This window comes from Leptidea sinapis, chromosome 25 (assembly GCF_905404315.1).
Source record: "Leptidea sinapis chromosome 25, ilLepSina1.1, whole genome shotgun sequence".
Taxonomy (NCBI): Eukaryota; Metazoa; Arthropoda; class Insecta; order Lepidoptera; family Pieridae; genus Leptidea; species Leptidea sinapis.
Genome location: NC_066289.1, coordinates 9502359 through 9524763, shown reverse-complemented (window position 1 = coordinate 9524763; position 22405 = coordinate 9502359). Strand labels below are relative to the sequence as shown.

The following is a 22405-nucleotide window of genomic DNA, read 5'->3' as shown; positions in this document are numbered from 1 at the left end:
TTTAGTAACTTATTTACCTCATCAATCCCAATGTTGATCCCAGATTAAAAGCGATTACTAGGCGGTAAATAATTGTAGAATAATAACATTTCAATTAATTTTGTCTATGCCAAGTGGGCAAAGAGGTTGCTGCAATGGCATATATTACTTACTTGGGCAATACAATGACATTTTTGAATAAACACTTCATTAATGTCATTTCCCTGTATAAACTTACAGCTGAGATAGTTTTTCAATCCTGTTGTGTTTAATAATATGGGACACCACGTAAGTGCTTTAATTTCTGGACTCGGTAGGTTTTTCGAGTATCCTGTTAAGAGAAAGCCGATATGTTTTTATCGGCAGGAAGATTTTACAGCGACTGGTAAGCTTATTGTTTCCTACATACATAATTATCGCTGATCACTGAGTCCCCAACTCTTGTAACGCCTTAGGAATCTCATCGTTGCGGGCCTTATTTAACCGTTGAATAAACTTAAATATTATGTATTTGAAAACCGAAACACATTGGCGAGTGAGGATCGAACCGGGGCACCGTGGTGAGAGTATATTTTTTTTAAATAATGGAAGAGAATGACAAATGAACGTACTATAATCACCCGCCCACATTCTCTTGCATCACCAGAGGAATAACAGAACTATTGGCGGCCTATTAAAGAGGTGTACCTACGCTCGTTTTTTTGAGGTACCCACATCGTATCGTCCTGGAAACACCGCATAAGTAATCTCATTCCACAGCTTATACTAGCCTAAACATATGGTCGGATATAGACCAAGGGACATATTTACTTTATGGGCCATCGGACGGTCCAGTGGGTGCCTTGCACCAATTAGTCCGGCGTCGTACTGGGTACAGCGTCCGACGGTTCGGCCGTACCAAACTTGATCCGTGTTGTACGTGGAAGAAACTTCTATTATATTCTACAGTTAGCACAATAGCGCAACGACGCTTTTGTAATTGTAATTTGTAACTATGTATATTTGTAATTGCAAAAGGATTGTTTTTTTAAAGTATACCTATAATATATTCACAGGTGAGCCACAGAAAAAAGTCACAGACCATGTAAAACCTCCAACAACTGATTACGACAAGCTAGTGGAACTGTTCTACAAACGTCTTGCTGAACAGCGGCAGTATAACCAAGTATGTCAACTATATCTGTCTACAGGCCATAAGTACCATAAGTATTTATGATTAGGTTTCTTATTTCTACACCATAAGACCATCGAAAAGCGTACATAAGAATAGGAAATAGAGCACGGCAATACTTCAAGCCCGCCCACACTCTAGAGCTCTGCAAAGCGTAGGTCCGGTCACTTATGGAGTATTGCTGTCATCTCTGGTCTGGCGCACCCCAGTATCAGCTCGAAATATTGACCGCGTGCAACGTAGAGCTGCTCGTATTGCGGGGGACTGGAACTTGGCGTTGCATAGAGGTGTCGCTTAACTGTGTATCTTCTACCGCATTTATCACGGGGAGCGTTCCGAAGACCTGCTTTACCTGATTCCTACCGCCGAATTCCACTTTCGCACGACACGCCAAACAGTACGATATCATTCTCTATTGAGTATGTACTAGAGCTAAGCAAGGGCCTCCTGACCATTTAAAATATGTTAATGTTATTGCATTGATATCCTCAATGGTTATTACTTGAAAGTGTCCCTCAAAACATGTATGTTACGTTCATTAAAGTAAAGATATTTTAATACATTATAACCATACAGATACCATATTACCTGGGTACCTACAGTAGTATTTGGGAAAGATGTGCAGAAACTCTTCTCTTAACTATTTTAGTGTTTTCTTTGATTAACGCGAGCGTAACACATTTAAATATAGCTCTTTTAAAAGTATTAAAACGCATGTAATTGTAACTATTTTTACATTTAATATTGCGTTAAAGTTACATTTATTATTATTTTAGCTAACCCGACGTTTTTAGACCTTTCCAGATCACGTTATTTAAAACGTGATCTGGATAGGTCTCGAATCGCAAAATCTAATGTAAATTACACAAGTTTTAATCCTTTAAAGAGTCTTTTTTAAGTACCTTTATTTGTTTGTGAATAGGAGATGAAGGAGCAAGACCGTAGGTGGAGTATGCAAAGAGTTGTTGAACGTTTCCCTGGCTGGAACGAAGTCACCATTGCCAATCTCCACAGCCTGTTTCTACTGTTTGACAACCAGTCTAATGGAATGCTTGGATTTGATGATTTGTTAGTCTAGTTGCCTTATTTTTGTTTTACAATTTCCAATGGTCCACCATGACACCGATTTACATCAAAGATCATTTTTATTTATTTTTGGTTTGTGTTTTATTTTGAAATCTCACGCACACAAATACACCTTAAATATAAAACTCCAGTTATTCGATACGTATTGGCAGGACAGTAGGAAATCACTACCAGCCCATTGAAGTTGTTTTATTATATATAAATAATTCTATAAAAGAACGTACCTTTTCATCTTAACCCGGCGATATGGCAAATTAAATATTGCTTACCTACGTAGGAGGTAGGCTACCTCACTGTTAGGTCACCTCACTGTTAGGTCGATCAAATTTTTGCAGTCATTTTTATACTCTAGGTATAATTTATTAATTTAGGGTAGGGCAACCGGGGCTACAGCCCACGCCAAACAAGACTTCATGAAAATTCAGACTGGTAAATACTAGTGAACCACTTTTCCTTTGATATTTTCTTTCGCGTTATTCCTTTAGCTACCGTAAATTATGCAAACATGCTATGTTCCATATCAACAGAAATCATCGATCTATATTTGTTCACTCCAGTTAAATAATCTATGCTTAGTTAGTTATTTATTGGATAACTCTACAACTGAAAAGAAAATTATCCATTTCATTTTTAAAATAATTTGGGGCTAGGGGGCTTCCACTCCTTTGTTGCGCCGAGACCTCCAGGCCTCGGGACGATAGTCTAAATTCAGAGGTATCTAATAATTATGCTGTTGTTACTAGTTGTGCTGTACTGGAGAGTCTGGGAGACGAGTCGTCTATGGACATTCGCAAAGATAAGTTTAATGCTACAGATACGGACAACGACGGATGGATTACTTACGATGAATTCTTATCGGTAAATAGGTTCATTTTACATATTATATATTGCATAAGTGCTACCTATATTGTTTTTTATGACAATAAGAAGGGACAAGACGAGCAAGACGTTCAGCTGATGGTAATTGTAATATGCCCTGCTGCGCTCGTTACCTTAGCACATAAGATGCTTTAAGTATCATTGGCCCATTAATCATCAATCATGGCCAATCATATTAGATTGCCCATAATTTCACCAACCACGGCGCCCTTCAGTCCTCAACACATTGCTTACACTGCTTGACGTTAGAAAAGGGTGCCCTTGTGGTACCCATAATCTAGCCGGCATCTTGTGTAAAGAAACCTCCCACTGGTAAATGGCCTAAGTCGCCTCTTACGACATCCTTGGGTCTGGGACTTCTCTATTCGTTTTATGCCCCGAGGAAACACAGGGCTAAACCAGGCTGTTTATACATCTTTAATGAACCGGTTAGGGTCTTTTAAAAAAATACACAATATTTGTCCGATTTTAATCGAGCGGTTTTAGACGAAAAACACATAGGAATGTAAGACTTAACTCATAGGACAAATGAATTCTTTCAATAAACAATAGTTATTGCAATAGCCGTCGCGATCTTCCGGCGATTCAGTAGTGACTAACGATTCGATGATGCGATATATTATGTGGAGATTACCTAGATTGAAGGGCGGACTCGTCGAAATGATTTCGCTCGTGGAAGTAATGCCTTATGAGTATTTATGCAATCATCTTATACGTACATTTGCGTTTAACACGACAGTTTTCAATCCATTTCAATTGGCAATAATCTTAAATTCAGCTTGAATTAAGTATAATTTTTACAGTGAAAGCTTGATTTGCTGATATAGCTTAGGCTTAAATGAATACTTTTCCAGTTGGTATACAACTTCAGCCCTCAAGAAGACGAGCAACTCACTGGACTAGCTCAGCTGTGTAACGACGTCGCAGACAACATACAGTTCGTCAGTAACTTTACAGTTGGAGAGCAATTAGAATATGGGTTGTTTTAACAATAAAAATACTTTAATAATACAAAACCAAAGTCTTATTTAAGCCTCTTATGAAGATTTAAAACTAATTGGTTACTTTGGGATTTTATTTCTTAAAAAATGAATTGGCCACACCTTCGCGTACGCGGCATTCAAAAAATTCTCCATTTATCTATAAGGTTTTTGATGTGTTTGAATACGTTGGTGCGCTTGCAGAGAATGTTTCGGATTGTTCTTTTTTGGGTGATTGCACTCCAGTCTGTCGCGGCAGTTAGCTTTTTAACTTGCCCATTGAATATGGGATGAAGCTCATTTTTATCTCGATATATCGAGCAAAGCAATGCTGGTTATGGTTTGTAAAGCGGCTTTATTGCTGTTCAGTGCAGCCAATGTGATCTATTCTGCAGCTATAGTCGCTGTTAATTATAATAGCTCACTGCTAAGACTGATTCTTTTTATGTATCTTATATCTTTTGCATTGCTGACGTATCTCAAAACACAATATTGGTAAATGTTGAAACACAATCGCTGGGTTTTCGAAGTCAATTAGCCTCTAACTGTCATCTTGGGGCTTTTCTTTCACAGAATTTCACAAGGGTCAGTCAGGCTTTCATGGTATATAGACTTGTAAAATGTAATAATAAGCACATTAGTAATATTACGATTTAATAACTGCTCATAGTTTCAATCAGTTTTCAATGTCTCTGGGGCTGGTCGTCGCTGAGTGAATCCACGTCACTCAATTCATTGAGCACCGGATCACAGGCCAGGCAACTCGACCCTATATCCATCCAACACTCGTCACAGTACACGAAGGGGCAATTGATGCAAATACAGGAATGCCATTTGCCACTCTCTGAAAGTATTCAATTAGTCTGGTAAGCCTAGATTTGCCAAGGTCAACGAAAATAAATTCTTTTAACACTGATCGAAATAATTTTACCAATCCTGACTGCTGATATGGAGGATAAACGATCGGTCACCTGATGGTAAATGATGACCGCCGCCCACCGTCAGAACCAATATGAGGGAATCACAGTTGCTGGACTTTTAAAGTGGTGGGCATCGCTTTTTTTGAAGGTACCCATGATATCGTAATATCGTCACACCACATATTCAACACACAACACTTTGGTAGGATGTGGAAGTACTTAAGGTACAAGTATGATATTTAAGTTTGTGGCTGAGAATAGGACTATTTTTAACATTAACTCGTGCGAGAGTTGCCCATACTATTTTGTATAACTAATGCGACGATTTATATATTATTTCCGACTCCATGTTCGTTTTTAGACTTTTGTTACTTAATTTATAATTTTATTTATTAAATTAAACTGTCAGACGCGTCAACCTGTCAGACGCATCAACGTCAATTCAGTTTTGATATTTCGAAAAACCACAGCTATATCAACCGATCATTTCCTTTTAATCAGCTCTTTTTATGTCTCAATCAGCTAAGTTTAAATAATGAATCTCTCCACCTTGACGTTGGCCGAATCGTTGACATTCAGTCCACGGAGCAATTTACTATAAAAAAAAATAAAAAAATATTGCGTGTGCCAAGTATAATTTGCGTGCGACAAGTAAACTTTTCGCACTCAATGCACGCACGTTATTTTAAAATGGGCAAACGGCTCTTTTTATCCGCAACAGCAAGGGCCAAGATACTACTTTTCCCAGATAAGTAATACAAATGACGTCCCATCATCCATGACTTATTCGCTTTAAAACATCAGATACTACTAACGTTGATGACTTTTCTGTGTGGGTTCAGTATCCCCGCATATAAGACATTTCATCCTTGCGAACGGAAGTACAGAAAGCCAGCTCAACAACTGAGGGAACTTCATCCTCAAGGTTAGAAGATTTTCACCGGACAGATAATGAGCCCGAACGGATTGGACAGCCTTTCTGCGCAAAGTCTTCTGCATTTTAAGGCGTTTCTTTAATATGTCGTTGTAAAGATGTACTATCCTTTGCTTCTCTCGATGCGGATAGAAACTGCTGCAAATTAGTCTGAAATTTGATTTATAAGCCGATTTAACTTGAGCACACGAGACATCGGGTAGTATTGCATTAAACTATTCCCTTAGATCGTTTTATGATGCGTTATGAATCAGATTGTCGCGTCACTAAGTAATTGTTACCTTAAAAAAGTAAACTATATCAGGAGACTGATAATTTTTCTATGAAGGCGCGACGTAGAAACACTTTTCTGAGTCGAATATATAGATATCCAAATTGCATAGAAAAGTTAAGAATAGCGAAAGCTAAGCTATAGCTGAAGTAAAATGTGAAGAAACATACAAGTTTGGCCTAGCATATCGATGATTTATGGCGCGCAGTGTCAAGTTAGTCTTATTCTAGGACCATTATTTTCATCGAAACATATCGCTGCTAAACTCATCGGTTTGCGAGGAATGGCCGCATCTTGTGTGGTAGGTAGGTACTTATCGATAAGCGCCACCGCTTCATCTTTCTAAGCATCATCTGAGTGTCTGTCCTATGTCTATGTTTATGGCACCGCAGCAAGGGCGTGTTTGCTATTGTTTAACAGTTTACTCACCGTCTTAACCGTAGTGTATATGGATTCAGGTAAAGCAGTATGAGAATACATATATAGCCGCCGTATATTTTAAAGTAATAAGCGATGGATATAGCGCGCGGTCTTGGGACACATTCGTCGTTCGACTCTGCGACTGTTGAATGAACGTTTGTCAATTGTTCTACAATTTTTCGCACAATTCCCGCCACAGTGCCCTCGCCTTCTATCTATAACAAATATATAAAATGGTGGGCATTATACAAAAAGGTTGTATATATATAGCACCTGAGATTTAACGTCACGCATTATCGATTGATTCATGACAATATAGCCATTTACTTATGTAAAATTAATTATAATGCCGTAAAAATTTTTGGTAGCGCAAACAAGGCAGTCAAACAATTCAGGTCAGGTTACAATCACAACGTAATATTATCATAAACAATCGCTACTTATCGATTTACATAACAACTGTGTGGTATTTATCTCGTGCCTATTGGTTATAAGGTCTTAGAAAATAGCTGTTAATCGTGATCGAAAGGAAGTTGGTGCCAACGCGTCATCAGAGACAGGAAACCTAACAATGTGTATGTAACAGTTGTATGATAGCACTTATATTCGTTTTCCCTAGGGATACTTCAATTCGTGGTCAGCCTCAATATTGCTTTTCAGCTGGCAATCCTTCAGGAAATATAATTAGGAACTTCTTTTGTACACGTATGGACCATTTTAACAACACACGAAACCAGTGGGATGCTCCTTTGCACAGGATGCCGGCTAGACTATGGGTGCCACAACGGCGCCTATTTCTGCCGTGAAGCAGTAATGTGTAAGCATTACTGAGTTTCGGTCTGAAGGGCGCTGTAGCTATTGAAATTACTTGGCAAATGAGACTCAACATCTTACGTCTCAAGGTGACGAGCGCAGCTGTAGAGCCGCTCAGAATTTTTGGGGATTTTCAAGAATCCTGAGCGGCGCTGCGTTGTAATGTGCAGGGCGTATCAATTACCATCAGCTGAACGTCGTCGTCCCTTATTTTCATTAAAAAAACCCAGTTCATACAATGAGCGGGCGCGGGGTAACTACCCTAATTAAGTAACTACTTAATTTATATGGCAAAACAACGTTTGCCGGGTTATATAGTGTTTGTATATAACGCGATAGTCGTACCGCCAGGAATTGACACAAGTTTCTATAACCTTCTTATTTAGATTTCTAAGCTACGGTAGGAACCAACGTTTTATATGACAAGTTAACAATACTTAATTTTCTTAATTGACCTCAATATTAGAATCACCGAGGCCGCTATTCTGCTCATTGTCCATTATAGCGTACTGCCTCACGACTGCCAACGCTTCATAGAAGAGTCTGTCCAGCATCACGAAGGTTGTGGCGGTGACTGCCTCCAGCAGGACCTTGAGGATGTGCGTCAGAATCTTGTTACGCTCTGACGGGATGTAGGAGGTTGAATATACGTCAATGAATCTATTCCTTTCCATCTGCAGAAAACATTAATTTAAGAGTAAACCTAAACACCAGTACTAACGCTCCGTAAAACAAACGGCGAGAAACTCTCCCAGTTGTCATGTTTGAGTAAGTATTTAAAACACTCAAAATAAAATTTGAAAACAAAATTTTATGAACGATGCGGGTCTCGAACCCACGACCTCTGGCGTTCCGTGCCAGTGGCTCCTCCAACTGAGCTAACCATTCCAGTGACGTATCGTCATAAAATCTTGTATGCTTTGCAATTTCCCAATATGCAAATATTGGGGTTGAGCAGGTTATCAACTGTAAAGTAGATCCTGTAGATGAAGCCACAACCTGAGAGTTGAACAAAAAATATTTACACAATTTATCAGATAGTCATAATTAGGCAGTCTGATTATCCAAGATATATATCTCATAGAAGAGCCGTTTCTAGTATTGAATAATAGAACGTATAAACGAAATTAATTATCAAATTTTATCTCTCAATTCCCTTCGCCACACTGGCATAAGGATCTGTATGTAGAAGAACACTTTACTAACGAGGATTAACTTAACTAATGAGGATTGTGGACTTGTATTGTTCAACTTGGGGGTTGAAGTAAACATAAAAATACACAAATTATGTGACGCTTTCAGAATAAAGTGCTCAGAAGTATTGTAAATGCCCCTGGTACGTAGGAAACGACGATTGTCATTGTCACCTTAAGTAGTCGTAAAAAACATTCAAAATATACGGAGCTCATAAGCTAAGATTTCACCATCATGTAAACGCAGTGGCTATCCAGCTCCTCCTCCAGAGTGAAAAGACTCAAAAGAAATCTTTTGGGTTGGTGTCTAAAACTTAGTGTATCTTAGTGCAGTGAAAAGTGCTAGATTAAAAAAGAATATAGTTTTATATACCTTTCTTAACGGTAAAATTGTATAATTATTCCTTTGTCGTCTTTTTCGATCAATTCTTTTAAAACTTCCAGTAATGTAGACATTGTCAAAATCGATGCTTGTCAAATACTGATCATGGTACGAGTGAGCTGACACCACCATACGACAGAACAGGAGCGCAAGACAAACATTAACCATCAAAAAACATGACTGCATTATTTCGTATTTGTATTCAAACGCGTCGACGATTAGCTCTGCGGTCATTTTAGCATCCTGAAACAAATTTAGATTTATATGTGGCGCATGACATGACACAGGCGTTTTTTTTATGGAAAAAGGAGGACAAACGAGCTTACGGGTCACCTGTTGTTAAGTGATCACCGCCGCCCACATTCTCTTGCAACACTAGATGAATCACAGGAGCGTTGCCGACCTTTAAGGAAGGTGTACGCGTTTTTTTAAGGTACTCATGTCGTATCGTCCCGGAAACACCGAACAAGGAAGCTCATTCCACAGGTTTGTAGTACGTAGAAGAAAGCTCCTTGAAAACCGCACTGTAGAGGACCGCCACATATCCAGATGGTGGGGATGATATCTAAGTATGTGGCGTGTCGTGCAAAGGTGGAATTGGCACGAATCAGGTGAAACAGACGTAAAGTAAATATCGAGAGAAAGCGCTAGAGCTAAAGGAGACAGCATTATAAAGTCATTGAAAAAAATCTTCTCCGATGGATTTTATACCAAACAAACATGTATTAAATTATTGTTTCAATCACATTTTTAAAAATATAAGGCTCAGCTGTATTGGCGAGGGGGGTTATACAAGTATTATGTCAGTCACTTAATTAGTTCGTCAGCTATTTTTATACTTTTAAAATAATAAAGAATATCATCAGCTGTATTTTTGATGGGGGTAAGACCGTCAGTCAGCTTGATAAACATTTTACGCGTTCAATGCGTTTGAGCGTTGCAGTCTCTTTGGAAAATAAACTGACGTATTTTATACGACAAACAATTATTATAGGCCGACCGTTTATCTGAGTCCTCGCCTGCGGGGTACAGGGGCGCGGGGGTATGACGACAAAGAGGACTAGACTGGAGGTCTAATCGCAAAATCGACAACGATACATTCGGAACGATACGATAATACTCCGAATATATCGCAAATATCCTACTCTAACAAATATTCGAATTCCCTATCGTTTATCGTTACCATAGACTAATATTTTGATTTTTTTACGATGTTAGAGTGAATGAAATATGTTCAAACCTAAACATTATCTGTGCTATGTCGCTGTTAAGTGTCAAAAGTCAAAACATAGTTTAGGCGCTAAGGACCATGCCAGACTCTGCACCACCAATTTGGTATTATTTACACATAATGTAAATGTTAAAAAAATATGTAACGAATATAATATGTCCATTTAAAATTGAATAAATAATACAAAACTTGCGGATAATAAAATGTAAAAAAAAGTAACTCAACCCTTCTCGTCGACTTCCTATTTCTCAGGCGGCCATTTGCATTATTTCTACGCATAAACGATCAACAAAATGACTTAAATGACTTAGTAGAAAAAAATCTGTTGAATAGTAAATCACATATAATTATTTCAATAATATTTATTAAGTATGTACATTGTATGGCAAATATATCTATACAACTTGAAAGGATAATAGCATCGACAGCCTAGAAGGTGTCGTTGAGATTATCGTAAAAGTGACGTTTGATTATTTGTGAAATTCGAATATTCGTCTCTGACATTTTCAACTCAGAGTAGGGTTAGGACCGATAATATCGAATAATGTTTCGTTCGTTCAATCATCGTTTCGAGATTGATTACGATGTAACTAAGAGTAAGATTCGACACGACTAATGCCACGATTTATCGAATATCGATTTTAGGAGTAGGCCCCCAGGTGCGGGCGACGGGGGCGCTTAGTGAAATGAGCGAATACAAAAATCCGTGCAGGCGAGGACTCAGATAAACGGTCGGCCTATAGTGGATGACGGTTTTTTGTTTTTTTAACATTCAAATTATCTTCTTCGTCTTGTATTCTTCGTGACGTTGCAATACATGTTAAAATCAAGTCGACATTAAGTATTAAAACTCAAAAAATTATCCAACTATTATAATAAACAACTCGATATCTACATAGACTAAAATACTTAATTTCTTAAAGTTTATACATACAAATCACAGCAAAGTAAACACTTATATATGAGTAGAACATATTCGCGACAAATAGGCGAACAAACAAGTGGGATGAGGCGATGGGGGCAGAGAATGCTTGCCGGCGATCCATAAGTAAGTGCCGGCAGAACTGTCGGGGATAGATAGCGCTTTCGAGTTATTAAAACATAATAATTTAATAAAAAATAATTTTGTTTCGATCTTCCTATTAATCAATTTTAAATGTCACTGTTTCGTGTTTATGTTAAAATAAATATATAATATAATATAATAGGTTAGTGACTTTTCAATAAAAAAAGGATTAAAAACTCACAGAAATTTACGTATGTCTTTTACATTTGATGTTATCTCTGCCACGAACAAAAGATATCGATCGACGATTTGTATGTAGATACAATGTCGACATCCCTACAGGCGTCCCAGGCATAGGGGAAGATGTTCTACTTGTTCGGAGCTACGCGCTCCAAGGGCTTTTGTCTTGATTATGTATTTCATGGCATTTCCTGGTTTGAATATTTTATTGGACTAACCTGCGTATTTTTTATTTCATTATCGAACGGATCACACTGAAGCTTAAGATCTTGCAAATGATCTGTGAATAACTCGGCTTCCTTTTTTAAAAAGATATATTCCTCTCCGAGTCCGATACCTAGCTAAAGAGAAAAATATTTTAATCTATCTGTTTTGGAGTAGTAGGTAAGTAATTACCAATTGTAAAGTACCAAGGTTCACCGGGTAAAAGGAGTGTAATTTTTAAAATTGTGTGGGCAAGAAAGTATTTAATCCAGATAATATTGTTATGAATGTCACGTTTTATGTCAGTCATAAAATTAGATAGATACCGAGCAGTGTTAAGGAATCTCAACGTTATATCTGGCACTCTAAGGTCTAGTATGACATAACATATCCTATTTACTCTCTATATTGTTCGATATCATTTGAGAATAATTCTTAAAGGTATATAATATACTGACCTACTTGATTCATTTATAATCTGAGGGTTCGTGAAGAACATACAGAAATTATAACAACCGATACTACTGGGAGTTATTGCTTGTGATTGCAATTGCCTGTAACGAATTATTGGTAGGTAGTAGTAGGTACCAATAGGAGGTACTATAGTGTGCGCGAAAGCGCTAGTCACCTTTTGAGGTATATGGGGGGGGGGGGGGATCAGACGGGGCGCGATTGACAAGAGAGTGATTAGTAAGAAGTGGACACACAGCTATGACGTGTAACTATAGTGATGTTATCCAGTAGTCCTAACACGTAACAATATTATTAAGTTTACAATAAAACAAACGTGATAAATTTTGAAAGTCACTGGCAAAAGAGCTATATTTCGGAATCAAGTTGCTTAAAACAATTTAAGTTTGACTATAATAGGTACTTGGATTATACATTAACGTAGGGTACTAAGACACAAAAAGTGAAAATTTTCAACTCTTGAATACGGTTTGTGTAAGTTTATAATAACAGTTCACGAATGCACGGCTCGTGGTACGGTTTGCAATTTTCTTAGTGGAGAAACAGTTCCCATGGGCCTCGTGATTTGTATTTGGTTCAAATGCACCAGATTTCCTCCATATTTTCATACCACCTTCCTAAAAGGCCGGCTGCAGTAGTTCTAGTGTTACATGGTAGTGTGAGCGGCGGTGATTACTTAACATTAGGTCACCCGTACGCTGGTTTGCCATCATCTTCCATGAAAAAATAATTGAGGTAAAGCCATTTGTGTTTATAATAACATTATCAGGGGCACATTTTTGGTGGATGATTTAACCACTATCAAGAAGGGCACAAGATGGACAAAACAATCATCAAATTTAATTTCAAGTATTATCTTTAATGTAGGTTCAAATCATTATCAACCATTGCAGTTAAAAATAACACTACCACTGAGGCTATTATAGGCTATATATAGGCATAGTACCTACTAAAATACAAGATGGCCGATGAACAAGTTTAAAAAAATTAAGTAGCAACCTGCTGATTCGCATCACAGAGATCACCGAAACTAGCCTTTATATTACAGATGTTGGATAGCATTAGTGGCCGGCACATCACTGCGGCGTCGCTCGGTACAATATCAAAACATATCCTATGAGACGTCAGGTAGATATTCAAGCAATTCATAATAGAATCCGACAGATGTCTCTGGCAGCGGTACTCAATCTTCATTTTATACGTTTTCAGATATTTTAAGGCTGCATTATCCTTTCGCGATGAGCTAATAATCAAAAAGGAAGTTTTACGAGTTTAGGCAAAGAATATAAAAATAGTACTATTGAGGGTACGTTATGCCTTTAGTTATATTGTTACGGTTAGTATTAGTAAAGTGGCTTTAGTAGTTAGTTCACTTCAGGTTCAGAGTTCAGTGCAACCATGTTTCACTGCGATTAATGCGATTGATAACTATAGCCTACTGCTAAGATTGATTCCTTTTTTTTATGGAATAGGACGAAAGAGCGTACGTGTCACCTGTTGTTAAGTGATCACCACCGCCCACAATCTCTTGCAACACCAGAGGAATCACAGGAGCGTTGTCGGCCTTTAAGAAAGTTGTACGCGCTTTTTTTGAACGTCGTATGTCGTATCGTCCCGGAAACACCGCACAAGAAAGCTCATTCCACAGCTTTGTGGTACGTGGAAGAAAGCTCCTTGAAAACCGCACTGTGGAGGACCGCCACACATCCAGATGGTGAGGATGATATCCTAACTTGTGGCGTGTCGTGCGAAGGTGGAATTCGGCGGAAGTGCTCCCCGTGATAAATGCCGTAGAAGACACACAATGAAGCGACTTCTCTTCGCAACGCCAAGTGATCCAGCCGTTCTTTTCATGAATCTATTAAATATATCTTTTGCAGTCAGCTGACGTATCTCAAATGGTTGAAGAATTGGACTTCCCAAACAGATGCTACGTTCACGCATTGAAGGACCACATTCAGAAAGGATGTGTAACGAGGTTTCATCTGCACTACTTTCACAAAAGAGGCTTAACTGAATGTCAACATTAAGTACATTCTGACACTAGATAGCTATTCACGGGCATTAATTCATCTAACTAAACGACCTTTTTGCATGAAAACTTCTCTGTGTTTAAGCCCTTTTAGCCCAATGCGAGTTGGTCAACTTCACACAAAATCTTTGAATTTCTTAGCAGGTGTTTGCACGATATTTTCCTACATTTTATGTACGTCGAAAAAAAGTAGGAATATGAATTAGGGAAATCGAAAACCCATTGGTAGGTGGGTGGTAGGCACGCGGCGGGCGATGATCGAACTGTTGTGTTTCTTCTTCTTTTTACATTTACCACCACTTCGGAAATGGCTGAGCTTTAATGAGAAGAAGTAGCAATAAACTCTTTGCCATTCTTTTAAATCAACATTTTTTATAGAATTATCGTTTTACAAATCGTCTCAATTACAATTTAAATAAAGCGATGCAACAAAAATACTCAAACGTCAAATACTCAATGCCTTACACGAGAACCTAAGTAAAAAAAAATAGTAATAATGTTAAATAATGTAAGTAAGTAATAATGTTAAATAAGTTAATAATGTTAAACGTCTTTTGTGCGATTAGATACCTAATTCTGAAACGCATACAAAGAGGATAAAAGTTTTCGAAATTGATTTCATTTGACTTCATGAGAACATATTATGTAGGTATCATAAATAGCTACATTTTATAAGAATATATTGTGCCATCAATAATTAAATTACATTGAACGAATGTAAGCCCCGATAAGGACCTACTGTGTTCTATCTAATTTGTTTATGGAATAGGAGGTCAAACGAGCGTACGGGTCACCTGGTGTTAAGTGATCATCGCCGCCCACATTCTCTTGCAACACCAGAGGTATCACAGAAGCGTTGCCGACCTTTTAGGTGTACGTGCTTTTTTGAAGGTACCCATTTCGTATCGTCCCGGAAACACCGCACAAGGAAGCCCATTCCACAGCTTTGCAGTACGTGGAAGAAAGATCCTTGAAAAGCGCAATGTGTTCTATTTACTTTTTAAGGTGAAGAGTGAGGAGAAAACACGCAAACTAGGTGTTTTTAGGCATATTTTATGGTGAAAATATAGCATTTGGAGCTATGAACACAAATTTATCTTGTTAGACATACCCTTAAGCCTAATTCTTAAGTTGCCAAAGCTTGCTGTTGGTTATAGTTAATATTCCAGAGTTATTTTTAACTACTATTATTATTTACAGTTAAACACGATGTTTCTCGGTATGACGCATTTAGCATATGACACACAAAAGGCGCGTGAGTAAAGTTTTAACTTTGAATTACCAGTACTTCTGTTTGATATCCGAATAATTTCTACCAAATAGTATGTCTGTTTCACTCTTGTTCGAATTTATTTCAAATGTATTTTCAATCTCAATCTCGATCGGAGTTACAACTGTTCTAATAGACCTGAAAATGTCAGATGAATAATATGAAAATTTCGCTCCAAGCTTAGACTTGTAAATATTTTATTAGTTGGAAACCTCTGCTCTTCTTTATCACAGAAACTGCAAGCCATTTGTCGGACTTTTAAAAGGAAGTTGTCACTTACATCAAATAATATTCTAAAATTAAATACATTTATTTAGGTGATAAATCAATTTTCCATAATATCATTTCGGAACAACCTGTAAGAAATCTAGTAGCCGCGCGCTATCGTCACACGAGTACATAAAACAGCTGGTATCGTAGGCACTGCCACCTACTTCGTAACGTCTTATCCGACCACGTAAGGATGATTAAAATTTTGTTTCCTAAATATATAATTTGTTTGTATGAAAATTTCAAAACTTCAATTATTTTCTTTAATTTTAGAATTATTTTTTTACGATTAAGGCGTGTGTTCATTTAATATCGCCATTATAGTGCCAATCTGTATAAATCACAAACACGGCGTTGAAAATTTTATTCCTCAGCAAACACAAAATAAACAGTCCCCCGTGATATATGGTTGGAAAGATCTTGATGATGGATTTAACCGGGCATGAGATCGCGAGGGACGCAATTCCGCCTTATGCCAATCACGGAAGTTTACTCGCAGGGTTCAGCTGGTCGCTATCCAGTCAAAGTTTACGCTGAGTTTTTATATAGATGGAACATCTTACACGATCTCATATCGCGATTTGATTTTATTCTCCAAGGTAACCGTGGCTGCTCTTAAACCTGAAGTGAAGTTAAATGTGAAGCTATAAATCAACCAATATAGCAGAGCACTGTGGACGCCCTCTGCGACCTTGAGTCAAGCAAGTCAATTGAACCTCTTTACACTTAAAAATAATGGGGCCCGTGGACCCCAGACCTACACTATTTTATAAAAGCTGAAACATTGTTAGCGCATGCTTACAACACAGGTCAGAACGCCATTATGGAGTTTGGGTAACAGTGGTTTTGGCAGGTAAACGGTACGGTAAAGGTGTGTAAAATACCGATCTAAGTAGATCAAATAATAAAGTGCGATTTTTATTATTTGCTTATTTATTATTAAAAATCACGTCATTCATTGCCAGACTTAACATCGTGGCAAGCTTGCTAGACACCCTTAATGTTTATGAAATTATAATTTTACTAACGTCATAGTATAAAAGCTGATTTTTATGTAATATAATGCTTGGGTAATAAGTAGATGATGTTTCCTCATTAGCCAGACACTTTTGATAGTTCCAACCCCTTGCCAGACAAGCATGTAGGGAGCTATAGGAGAGCGCGAGGTAGTATGCATATGGGTGAGTGCAACTGAGATGGCGAGTTAAGTCTACCGCGGTTATATATATAACCTCACTGCGCAGTTGTTATTTCTACTGCGCATGTATTGTTGCTCTATAAAGATTTGATTCAATCTGTGTTGCAAGAGAAGCGAGTGCAGTGATCACTCACCATCAGGTGATCGGTATACCCACTCCATTGTCGTCCTACTTCAAATTAGCAGTAGAACCACAATAAAGTAATAGAACAGCACGTGGCATTAGTGCTATTTGATGCAGGGTTTTGGGGTGCCTAAATTCAACGGCGTTAAAACCAACACTGTAATTTATTATCTAATTTATTACAAATTTTTAATATAACTAGGTAGCAAAAATCATTAAATTTACAGTTTAATTTCTAAGCCTAAAACAACAAACATACAATAATAATCAAATATTCAAAATATATATTATAGGTTTTGTTTGCTCGGCCCAGATGTAGGTATAAATTTCAAAGTCACCGCTGAGTTACGTGTTCTGTAGTGTGGTAGAACTGTTTAAGCAGTTTGTTGAATCTCATAATCAGCCGGAAGACGTCCACTGCTGGACAAAGGCCTCCCCCAAAGATTTCCACGATGATCGGTCCTGCGCTGTCCTCATCCAACGTATTCCGGCGATATTGACCAGATCGTCGGTCCATCTTGTGGGGGGCCTACCAACACTGCGTCTTCCGGTACGTGGTCGCCATTCGAGGACTTTACTGCCACAACTCACTTTTTTGTATGGCAAACCCTAGGTGCACTTATACTTAATGTTCTACTGAGAGGATGGATGTAATTACTCCTAATAATCTATATTATGATAAAACGTGACGCAAAAACACGCGCACAGAGGGCTGTTTGATTTGGCATAGTGCAAATTTATATGGTCAGGAGGAAAATTATAGCTTTGGATTATATATTAACACAGCATGAATCTATTATTTAAATAATAATTATGGGTTACCCACCTTAAAGTGTTTTTAAAGTCCTCAATTTCCGTCGTGATAGATGTTAGAGCTTTCTGGAAGGGTTTCTCTAATAAGGAATATTTCAACTTGGTCAGGTTGGAAGAGAGCTGTGTACTACACGAAAATACTCTCACCACTTCTCTGGCGTTGAACCCCATATTTGCTATGGGACCTTAAATTCAAAAGACAGTGAGATTTATAACAAACACAATCTACGTATAAGTGTTTACAAAATGATATGTTGATAATCCATGGCAAACTTCGATAAAGAAATATTTTGTTTTTGTTGGTTTTGAGGAACTTCATTAACATGTAGGTATTAAATACCATACACCTACTTACTCAGTTAGTGCAAAGTAAACTAAATTGAACATAATATATTACTATTTATCTCTCAGCAATTCTCAACCAGTTTGGTGTAATCTCTTTTAGATTGCATCATATAGTCCCGTTTGGCACTGCCTTTATTCCAGGATCGACTTGCTGCACAAGCCATGTCTCCTGTATTGTGTACTCATGTGTGCTGTATTGCCTTTTAAGCCAAGTGTTTGTCAGCCCTATCTTTGCTTCCCCAGGACATAAAAAAAATTGGGAAGTCCCAGGCCCAAGGGTGTCGTAAGAGGCGACTGAGAACATTTACCTGTGGGCTGTGGGATGCTCTTTTGCACTGGATGCCGGCTATATTATGGGTACCACAATTCCGCCTTTTTCAGCAGAAATGTTTAAGCTTTAGATATTGTTTTTGGTCTAAAGGGCACCGTAGCTAATGAAATATAAGGGCAAATGAGGCTTAACATATCTCAAGGTGACGAGCGCAATTGTAGTGCCACGGAGAATTTTTGGGTACCTAGTTCAAGAATCCTGAGCGGCATTGAATTGTAATATATTGGGCATATCAATTACCATCAGCTGAACGTCTAACTGGCCTAGTCCCTTATTGTCATATAAAACATCCCTACGATTCGTCTTTCCAGTTTCCTCGGACCAAACCTTAAGCTCAAACATAAGTTGGTAAATTTACTTACAACTGATGTTGAGATACTTATCAGAATCATGAACTTACCAGCTACTACATATGTAAGCACAACTGCTTTCATAAAACCTCGACCAGCCTTGCCACAAAATATTGGCAAAAGTAACAGACAAATGCATCGTATTTGTATAGACACTGCGTTACCTATACCTTAAACGGAAAGTTCTTACATTAACATGTTATCATAATCATTACATCATATTCAAATCTAAAAAGAGGAGTTCCCATTCTTTGAACCATTTTTTCGATGCATTTTCTGTCTGAACGAAACTGCTAAAAGCTCTTATTATAATATGGTTGACAAAGTGAACTTTGTCAAGGTGAACCTTGATACGTTATTAACGCTTATTTCTTGTGACAAATAGAAAAATCGGTGCAAACTGGACATGGTTATGCATTTGGTGTTTTTTTTTATATTCCTTTTAAATAGAAAGATCGCCGGAATAGGTTGGATGAGGGCAGCTCAGGACCGATCGTCATGGCGATGTTTGGGGGAGGCTTTTGTCCAGCAGTGGACGTCTTCCGGCTGAAATGATGAATGATGATATGCTAACAGAATTTGAGAAAATTCATTCTAAACACCCGTCCTCTAGATTGGATACCTTTTCACAGATGTTAATTAACTTGGAATTTTGTAATAGCAGCGCATAATGAATCCTTTAATGGATAGGTTTAGTTTATGGAGCCAATGATTACTAAATATAATTATTTTTATTAAAACTGTGGAATATTGCTAATTTTAGGAAACAAATGAGCATACTGCAAGGTTCCATAAATATTTGGTGTCATGATCTATATATTATGTTTCGGTTTTTCGATAAACCTACACTGCAAACCTGTCGTGGACTGTTGCACATTAAACGTATGGAGTCTATTTTTTCATGGTTTGTCCTCCCCGGCGACACTACGACTCTTATCGGATCATTTATCATTATTAGCATCCTTTTCCCATCCATGCTTCAGGGTATATCCTAGGCTATCTTTTTTTTTTATGGAATAGGAGGACAAACGAGCGTACGGGTCACCTGTTGTTAAGTGATCACCGCCGCCCACAATCTCTTGCAACACCAGAGGAATCACAGGAGCGTTGCCGGCCTTTAATTTTATCTAATTTAATCTATCTTTATAATTTATAATAAGTGTAAGGCGCGGGCAGGGAGTATTTTAGACACAATGCGATGCGTGGAAATGTGATTGAACACTGTTTCTGGTTTGTTCTGTATTCTAAGGTATAAAGTTTCAGCAATACAATCAATCCCAACAAATCAAGATTGCTTACCTAATAATAAACTTAGAATTAGTCCAACAGCATACCCTATTTGATCAGGCAAAGTGTCCTTTATTAAATAGTAGTAATAAAATTGACCAAGACCTACTCCCGAAGCAGTCGCAATGAGACACTTCAATTTGCGCCATTGATGCCTTTCCGAAAAGATAATTAAATGTATTAACGGGCACAAGGTTCGTATAAATGCCTTAGACCAACGTTCTAGCCGTTGGAAAAACATTTTATTATTAAGACAAACATAGAATTTGATAATAATAATTATTGTATACTTATATTTGAAGTGAACAATAGCGTTAATATTCTAAGTCAACAATAGACATTTTTGATTTTTAAGACGTATCTCTTGACGTAAGTCAAGAGATTGTTTTTCTTTTTCAACCAATGTTCTTAGAATAGAAATATTTTTAACAGATGGTGACAATAACATAACATGTCGCAACAACAATTACTATGAAGCTACATTTTGCACATATTACATATTACATGGGGAACTCCCAGCCCAACTTTGATTTGTAACCATGTATAGTTTCTTCAATACTAAGACGAAGTAAATCTTTTATGTCAAAGAAGCTTAAATACATGACATTTACAAAAAATTTCCAAATACAAAAAAGGATAACTCGACAAGCAAATAATATTTATATAAAAACACCTAGAACTAATTACGGAAAAAAGAACATCATGTTTGAAGGGGCGAGACTTTACAACAGCCTCCCCAAAGACATTAAAGAAATCAAAAGCTTAAATACTTTTAAAAAAATATTAAAAGAAAACATTTAAAAATATAAATAAAAAATTGTTACGGTAAATGAATAATTGTTGCTGCAGTGTAGTCACAGCTTTATAATATTTACAAATTGCGAATGACGGTCTGCGCATGCGCATCGCGCCGCTCGATCGCGTAATTCACTAAAGTTCTTGTATTATTGTATTCAGAATAATTGTGTCTTAAGCTGATATTCATTAGTGTAGTGTAGGTTACTTATTTATGAATGTTCTTTAGATTATATTTTGTATAGTTATTTCTTTTTAAGTGTTTCATCTAGTGTGTGTTTACTGTTTTTTTTCCCACTTTACTTACTCTGTTAATATTTATAGTTAAAGAAGAAAAAATAATCAATATATTATAGATATTGTTATATTCTCACGCCTCGCATATTATATTATATAGTAATTAGAATATATTTTCTCTATAAGTGAATATTGTAATATTCTTCTGAGATATAAAATTCTTAAATCGTAAATAGGTATTATATTTCTTGAATTTGTGCTCAATGAGTCGCAGTAGGTATACTGTCTGGTATTTTATTGTAAAATTGAATAGGTATTGATAAATTATAATTACATTACAGAGACTACATTGAGAAGAACAGTCAGATGTTAACCTTAATTATAATGCGAATAGCTGCATCTGAATCTTCTGCAGCACACTTAAAGCTGTCCATTAACGGACGTCCCATTGGTCTCGACGACAAATGGATTGCATAATATTTTGACGATGATATAGCAGTCTTTCTCAAAGTGGGCGTTAACGCCTTGTGGACTTTAGAGACCTAGAAGAGGGCGTAAAAGGGCCCAGAAACAAATGAGTGGCATTGGCGTGGTGTAGGGCAGCGATGGTTGATTTGTTATATCATTTAGATACTTAATATTTAAAATATCGAATGAGGGTCTTTGTGCACTCACCTGTGATTTTACGAATCCATGAAAAAAATAGGAATTGAATTTACGTTTTTGTATGACGGCCACTTTGACAAATCACGGATACGAATTTAAAACGTATGAATGCACAGACGCTTTATTTATTTTATAATTCTGCATATGATGTTTTTTCTGTTCTCTTTCTGTGTATGATGGTATAAAACTAGGAATACTTGTACTAGGAATGCATAAAAATTGGGGGCGCTGGAAAATAATTCATTTTCAAAGGGGGCGGTAAAAGATTGATAATCTCTGTTCTATAGTTACACTTATACAATAGATATGTTTAGAATATCATTGTATTTCGACCACATTTACAGTCTCCAATTAGCTTCGCTTCTTTCCGTACGTGTGTGTTGTTTCGATTGTGACTTTCATTTCTGAAGTGGAATTATTGCATTTAGCTGCAGTTGGTCCCTATTTAAAACTGCAAAATACGAAAAACTGCATGTTTAACATTTACGCGAATAAATGTTCATATTC

At 37.2% G+C, this 22405-nt stretch overlaps 2 protein-coding genes across 2 annotated transcripts; one reads left to right on the top strand and one right to left on the bottom strand.

The window, feature by feature from the left end:
* The first annotated feature begins 207 nt into the window (after positions 1–207).
* LOC126972195 (uncharacterized) lies at positions 208–4121 on the top strand. The gene is made up of 5 exons (XM_050818827.1): positions 208–364; positions 1035–1144; positions 2073–2218; positions 2980–3094; positions 3970–4121. The coding sequence occupies exons 1-5, from the start codon at positions 256–258 to the stop codon at positions 4102–4104; spliced, it is 615 nt and encodes a 204-aa protein (XP_050674784.1). The 5' UTR covers positions 208–255; the 3' UTR covers positions 4105–4121.
* Positions 4122–4752: 631 nt separating this feature from the next.
* Positions 4753–20500, bottom strand: LOC126972162 (protein sneaky). The gene is made up of 10 exons (XM_050818764.1): positions 20213–20500; positions 18964–19083; positions 17901–18072; positions 15495–15620; positions 13180–13423; positions 11724–11846; positions 9020–9271; positions 7909–8127; positions 6650–6855; positions 4753–4939 (listed from the first exon to the last, which is right to left on the bottom strand). The coding sequence occupies exons 1-10, from the start codon at positions 20439–20441 to the stop codon at positions 4885–4887; spliced, it is 1746 nt and encodes a 581-aa protein (XP_050674721.1). The 5' UTR covers positions 20442–20500; the 3' UTR covers positions 4753–4884.
* Positions 20501–22405: the final 1905 nt, after the last annotated feature.

Coding starts and splice junctions, on each gene's coding strand:
- LOC126972195 (XM_050818827.1), top strand. CDS start 256: ATGGGACACCACGTAAGTGCTTTAATTTCTGGACTCGGTAGGTTTTTC. Junction 1,145..2,072: donor AACAGCGGCAGTATAACCAA/GTATGTCAACTA, acceptor GTTTGTGAATAG/GAGATGAAGGAGCAAGACCG. Junction 2,219..2,979: donor ATGCTTGGATTTGATGATTT/GTTAGTCTAGTT, acceptor TGTTGTTACTAG/TTGTGCTGTACTGGAGAGTC.
- LOC126972162 (XM_050818764.1), bottom strand. CDS start 20,441: ATGTTTTTCCAACGGCTAGAACGTTGGTCTAAGGCATTTATACGAACC. Junction 18,073..18,963: donor GCTTACATATGTAGTAGCTG/GTAAGTTCATGA, acceptor TTTGAATTTAAG/GTCCCATAGCAAATATGGGG. Junction 6,856..7,908: donor TCGGTGATTCTAATATTGAG/GTCAATTAAGAA, acceptor TATTTGTTATAG/ATAGAAGGCGAGGGCACTGT.